This window comes from Prosopis cineraria, unplaced genomic scaffold (assembly GCF_029017545.1).
Source record: "Prosopis cineraria cultivar Desert tree isolate PC_DT_omini unplaced genomic scaffold, ASM2901754v1 PC14, whole genome shotgun sequence".
NCBI lineage: Eukaryota > Viridiplantae > Streptophyta > Magnoliopsida > Fabales > Fabaceae > Prosopis > Prosopis cineraria.
In genome coordinates this window covers 24,622,610-24,629,221 of record NW_026555345.1, presented here as the reverse complement: position 1 = coordinate 24,629,221, position 6,612 = coordinate 24,622,610, and the positions used below count along the sequence as shown (strand labels likewise).

The 6,612-nt window shown below is 34.7% G+C and overlaps 1 protein-coding gene across 1 annotated transcript; it reads left to right on the top strand.

Moving 5' to 3' along the window:
* The first annotated feature begins 672 nt into the window (after positions 1 to 672).
* Positions 673 to 5,902, top strand: LOC129293827 (aspartyl protease APCB1). Its single transcript, XM_054931941.1, has 9 exons — positions 673 to 1,422; positions 1,858 to 1,975; positions 2,383 to 2,612; positions 2,701 to 2,940; positions 3,136 to 3,286; positions 3,387 to 3,472; positions 4,340 to 4,454; positions 4,527 to 4,599; positions 5,523 to 5,902. Exons 1-9 carry the CDS (start codon positions 851 to 853, stop codon positions 5,651 to 5,653), a joined length of 1,716 nt encoding a protein of 571 aa, XP_054787916.1. The 5' UTR covers positions 673 to 850; the 3' UTR covers positions 5,654 to 5,902.
* The last annotated feature ends 710 nt before the right edge of the window (positions 5,903 to 6,612 follow it).

Here is a 6,612-nt window from a genome sequence, read left to right as displayed (position 1 = left end):
TCAGTATTCTCAGTGTCTCCCTTTACTCCCTTTATTCTCTTTTTTAACTCTCTTTCTCTGTTTTGTGGCATTAAAAACATAACAGAATCCTCTCAAACTCGATGAAGATAGGGATTTTAAGGCAAAATGATGGCCAAAGGCTATAGTCTTATAACATCTGATGAATGTAACTTTCAGAAGCTTTTGTTCAAATATATACGCATTGAAACATACGTTTTCTGGAGAGAGTTAAACTTGAAAAAGCTCCATCAAATTGAATAAAAGAGTTTCCCATTCATATGGGTATGGGGGAAATATTATTTTTTTAATTATATTTTTATGTTAATACTAATTTAATTGTAACAGGGCAAGAGTGTGGTCGAATGGAATTGGGGCCTCTACTATCAATCAAGTACTTTACAAACTAATAGAAAAAAGAGCAATAAAAAAGGCATTATAAACTTAGGATTTGATACTTTCTTTTTAGTAGAATGACTTTCATGAGTAATTCCTTAAAATGGGATACGAAAAGTAAGCACTTTTCTCTATTTTGATGGGTAATAAAGACCTGTTTTTGGATGAATGATACAGTTTATAGTTTTTTTTTTTTCCCACTTTTGAAAAGGGTAAGCTCTTTTCTTGTCTGCTTCCTCATCATCATGGGATTTGCTTACTTGGCTTTTCGATTCCAACATGTAGTGGAAAGCTTGAGGATGGTACGGCGTGGAAGTGTGAACGCAAATTTTCTCCATTTCACAAGTTTTAGTTTGACCGAGGCAACTCATTTGGACTTGGAGGCGAAGACTTGGTCCTTCTCTTCTTGTCTTCGCACTCTATTCGCATTATCGAACAATCTTCTGGTGATAGAGAGATGGAAGAAGATCAATTGCCTCAGAACATTAAAGGGTTTGTTATAATTTCTCTTCCTCCGCCAGATAAACCCTCTTTGGGTAAAACAATCACTGCTTTTACTGTCACTGATTCTTCTCCGTCTCAAGATTCTGTCATCTCCAATGAAGAACAATCTCGTCATGAAAATCCAGTGAGTGATTTGCCAATTCGACCAAACCCACCGGATCGTCGGCTTCAATTTTCGCTCAGAAGACTCTTGTTTCGTGGTCCGACGAAGTTCTTTTCCTTCTTTGGTATTATCCTTTTCGCTCTTTTCCTGTACGGTTCTGTTTCTTCACAAACCCTTCAGGAATTTCGTAATTCTAAGAGGGAAGATCGACCCGGTTCTTTCTTCTTCCCGTTATTTCCCAAATTCGGTATCCTCGGTCAGCAGGATGTTAAGCTTAAATTGGATAAACTTGTTGACGTACAGAAAGAGAACTTAGTTGTCTCCCAAGGAACCCCCGATATCAACAAACTAGTTGCTTCTAGTGTTGCGGCAGTTGATTCTTCCTCTGTCTTTCCCGTCCAGGGCACTGTTTATCCAGATGGGTATGTTGAATGATGAACATCATCGTTTTGAACGTTGAATTGCTTGTGTCATTTGCAACTCAAACACTACTTATATATATATATATATATATATATAGATGAAGGCAAGAACATAGATGAAATTACACATCCACCCCAAGTTAAACACTACTTTATCTTGGGGGTTTCAATTCTTCGTTCTAGGGAATTCCAATTGAGATATTTGACCTCGAGAGTGTAATATAATGCTTGTAACAATCAACTGATTTAACTTCAGATAGTTGAGCTAGGGTATTAAATTTTCTTCTGAGTTTCATTTACATGTGCTAGATTATTCAATATATGATAAGCTGCAATTTAGCAATTTCCATTCAATGCTATTACCATACTGCCCCAGCTGCTGTGTAATATCTCTATGTGTATATGATGGCTTAGCGACATGTTAGTTCAATGCAGGTTGTATTTCACATATATACTTGTTGGGAATCCTCCAAGGCGTTATTTTCTTGACATGGACACTGGGAGTGACTTAACGTGGATTCAATGTGATGCTCCATGCAGAAGTTGTGCAAAGGTAATGTCTGATTGTTACTGTCTTGCGCGTCAGTCAATTGATAATTTTATGTGTCCATGTTTCATCAATCTGTGTCAAATTAAAGGCATATTGTGGTGCGTTATATGCTTGGGTTGAGGTAGTATTTTATCTTCATATTACATCCATATCTAGTTAATATGAACATACGTGAAGGTACTAATTGGAATGTGTGCAGTTTGGCAAACTGTTGTTGAGTTCCAAAGGAAAAACTGAACATAGAAGTACAAAGGATATAAGAGAATATAAGAGAATATAGATGGTTAAGCTGATGATTAGAAACTTCCCCATCATAGATATCAGCTGATCATAGTGATTATTTTTCTGATTTTAAATGGATTTTTGAGATGAAAAAAAATATGTTTACTCAAAGAATATAGTTGATTTAGGGAGCACATCTCTTGTACAAGCCAGCAAGGGGAAGTATTATACCACCAACGGATTCTCTTTGCACTGAAGTTCAGAAAAATCAGAGGCATGGAAAACACGACAATTTCCAACAGTGTGATTATGAGATTGAATATGCAGATCATAGTTCCTCTATGGGGGTTCTTGTTAGAGACGATCTCCATCTTGTCACTACAAATGGATCCAAGGCCAATTTAAATTTAGTTTTTGGGTATGTACTCCATTTATGTGACTCTCATTTTCTTTTAAATATATGTATTCCTTAGAAATGCTGATCCATGTAGCATTTCCATTTAAAGGTGTGGATATGATCAAGAGGGCTTGCTTTTAAATACTTTGGCAAAAACAGACGGAATCATGGGACTCAGCAGGGCCAAAGTAAGTCTACCTTTCCAGTTGGCAAGCAAAGGGATTATCAAGAATGTGGTTGGTCATTGCCTAAGTAATCAAGAAGCTGGTGGTGGGTATTTGTTCTTAGGTGAAGATTTTGTGCCATATTGGGGCATGACTTGGACACCCATGGTCAATGTCCTTGCTACGTGAGTAGAGGTTTCCAATGTTGGTTTATTGTTGTCATTTCATAATCTCTGCTTTTGTGTGTATTTGTAGATTTAGTTGCCTGTTTTTCATTTGCCGTGCACTCTACCTGCATTTTCATTTCTTACCATCTTGTTTAAAGTACTTGCTGTTCCTTGTGTGGGTTGTAACTTCTACATGGGATATATTCTGTACAGAGATTTATACCAAACTGAGATTCTAGGAATACGTTATGGAAATAGCCTGCTTGGTTTAAAAGGGCCCAGCAAACTAGGAAAGTTGGTTTTTGATACTGGCAGTTCTTATACATATTTTGCAAAGGAGGCGTATTTGAATCTCATTGCTTCTGTAAGTTCTTTTTGTCTACATTCTATACCATCTGGAATAATGATGAAAAGTTCTTCCATTAAATTCCACAAATTTCATTATTATGTACATACTTGTGCAGCTTAAAGAAGTTTCCAAATTTGGACTTGTCCGAGATGATTCAGATGCAACTTTGCCCATTTGCTGGCGAGCTAATTTTGTGGTCAGGTATGAGAAATCATCTGGTGGATTGCACCCTTGGATTAGCTTTAAGTAGTTTTATTATGTTATTTCTTGAGCTAGAACTCTCTTTTGAGTCATTCTTCCTCCGTATGTTCTGTTTCATGCTTTCTACATAGTTTCTCTGATCTTGATCTAAACTTATTGTGTTTTTTTTTTTTTTTTTATGTATCCATGTCATCATGTCAACTTGATTTAGAAAAGCAAAAAAGTAAATTCAGTATCTCGTTTTTCTTCCCAAATTCAATTTGATGATTTTGGCTTTACCTCCAGTTATTGAATGAATCCTTTAGCCATTCATCCTTGTACTAACAATTGACTCTTAGATAAAAATTCTCTTCTACTCAAGGTTACTCTCCAAGTCCAATGTCCGTCTCCCATATCCATTTGAAATATGAAAATTAAAAGAATAAAAAAAATTAACGATCACATGGAGTGGAGTTTATTCATAAACTGCTTAACTATCAATTTTATAACCAAACAAAAAGAAGCGATGAGGAATTTATCTGATTCATTTAGGAACTGATGCATGGGCATTTAGGAGGGAAAAAGAGTGCGTTTATGTCAAACATAAGCTGAACACTCATCAAACATGCAACATTCTTCAATTGCACCTAGACGCATCTGATATCTTTCATGTTGCAGTATCATGTCCCATATTCTTCATAATGTCCATGATTATTATTATTATTATTATTTTTTTCAAGGCCATGCATGCTTAATGCTTTAACTCTTATTCAAATGCCTCTTGAGAAAAATATGTTTTATTTTCTTGCTTCTGTTTGACTCACCTTACTTCGAACAATATCAATCACAATGACAGACTGCTCTGTATTTTATGTTATATGCATGCAGATCTGTCAAAGACGTCAATTATATGTTCAAGACTCTGACTCTAAAATTTGGAAGCAAATGGTGGATTTTGTCCTCCCTGTTTCATATACCTCCTGAGGGTTATTTGATTATAAGCGTAAGTATATCTTAATTAAAGCTCCAACCATTGTGTTAATTCGGGTTCTTTTAACAAACTCCTCTGCTGCAGAACAAGGGGAATGTATGCTTGGCTATACTTGATGGTTCTGATGTACATGGCGGATCCACAATTATACTTGGAGGTACCCTCACGTTTCAGGAATACATGAAATCTTGTACATATCCTAAATGATATATTCATATTGATTTGTTTTATATGTCCTCGTCAAATAATATGCATATGGATTTGTAACTACTTGAGAAACTTGAGTGCCCACTAACCAATGCTATCATGCTTTTGCCTTTCAATCTTTTGGTACTAAATGGTTAAACTACAAGTCTGAGATTTAAACTTAATGTTCTCCTAGTGTTGCGAGACCATTAGAGCAAAGTGTAAACAGAAGATGGAGAAAAGGGTGGTGTGGAGAAGGATAAGAAAGGAGATTCCAGAGAAGAGAGAGGGGAGAGAGAGAAGGAAGAAAAAAAATAGATAGTCCGATTGCTGAACATAGCGAATATAGATCTTCTATGAAAGTAAATGTATATAGTGATTCAGAGAGAATTAGAAAGAAATTTGATTGTTAGGGTAAAAATTGAATGTGAGCCCCACAAACAATTATACTCCCTCCAATACTAAATGTACGAGCTAGTTGGTTTGTTTATCTTCTAAATGCAAGGCCTCAATCTTCTGTGTCTCCTATATTTACTACTTTTTTTCTCAAACTGCTTAGGTCCTTGTATGTTGTATAAGCTGTTGATAATATTCCATAGTAAATGATTAAAATAACGGGTATTTTAGAAAAGAAATACCAACAAACATTTTGTACAAATAACTAAATTTCCTTATCCTATGTGAATTAGTTAACTATTCCATTTAGGACTAGGAGTATAATTTTTTCTTGAATATTTCTTCTTCTACATGCATGGATTTTGATGGTCCAATTTACAATTTAACTTCCTAAATCTGACTGTTGCTGACTTTAAAAAAAAAAAAAAAACTTCATGTGATAGTTTGTTCTGTTGGATGTTTATTTTTACCGATGATGAAGAAATCTGAGTTTTGCAGACGTGTCATTGAGAGGATATTTGGTTGTATATGACAACGTGAACCAGAGGATTGGTTGGGAGCGAGCAGACTGTGCGGTGCCAAGAAGATTGAGAAAGTCACAAAATTTCTCACCCAATAGCGTGCTCTGATTCTCTCTGCAAGAACTGGAACGTGATATTATATCTTTTTCATCTTTCCTTTCATATTTTGAGTTGCCCCGAGCAGCAACTTATTTTCTAGTCTAGTACATTGATACCGCTGTACAAATCAATCACCGTGATACACGTATGCGTAGCACAGACACGCACCGCACACAAAGACTGATAAATAAATAAATAAACATCAAAGGTTATTGTGTATTCCTCTACTAAGAATATCTATTTGAGTTTGATTGGTAAGTGGCAAATAATTAACATTTGTTAGTTTGTGATTATTTTGGGTAATGGTAACAAGTTTATTGGCAGGGTGCATTTGATACAGGATTATTTGATAATATAATTAGATATTCATATTTTAAATATTTTTTAGAATTTTATATTTTTAGAATTCTTTTAGATTTTTAGTTTTAAATTTTTACTAACAAGATAATATAAATAAATAAAATTAGTCATGCTAGCCGATATCGTGAATTATGATTCATATCATGCTTTAGGAGGTAAGTTGTTCTGCCATTAAACTTAGTTTGAGTTCTTTATCTCTATTAAATGAATATAGAATGGGGATAAAAAATCTGTCCATGCTTTGGAGAGGTTGAATGCGAGATAATCCTATCCTTCCCATCCCCTCTCCTCCTCATCCCTATTTTTGAATTAAAATTTTGATTGTTGAAATTTAATATTTATAAAATTATTATTATAATATCACATAAAAAATAAAATAAAAATATGAATGGTTAAAATTAGATACGGGTGACTAACTGTAGTTTTTTTTTTCTGGGAATAAAAACTGATACATTAGCCAACAAGATGATACAAAACTAGTTCACATGCATGATCTAGTTCTTATCATCTACCACCTTCCTATAGAAAGGTGGTATTTGTTCAAAAGTATGAAAGCTATCTGTATTATCTAAGGTATGTTTAGCAAGATTGTGAGCACAGACATTTGC

Coding starts and splice junctions, on each gene's coding strand:
- LOC129293827 (XM_054931941.1), top strand. CDS start 851: ATGGAAGAAGATCAATTGCCTCAGAACATTAAAGGGTTTGTTATAATT. Junction 1,423..1,857: donor GGCACTGTTTATCCAGATGG/GTATGTTGAATG, acceptor AGTTCAATGCAG/GTTGTATTTCACATATATAC. Junction 3,287..3,386: donor ATTTGAATCTCATTGCTTCT/GTAAGTTCTTTT, acceptor ATACTTGTGCAG/CTTAAAGAAGTTTCCAAATT.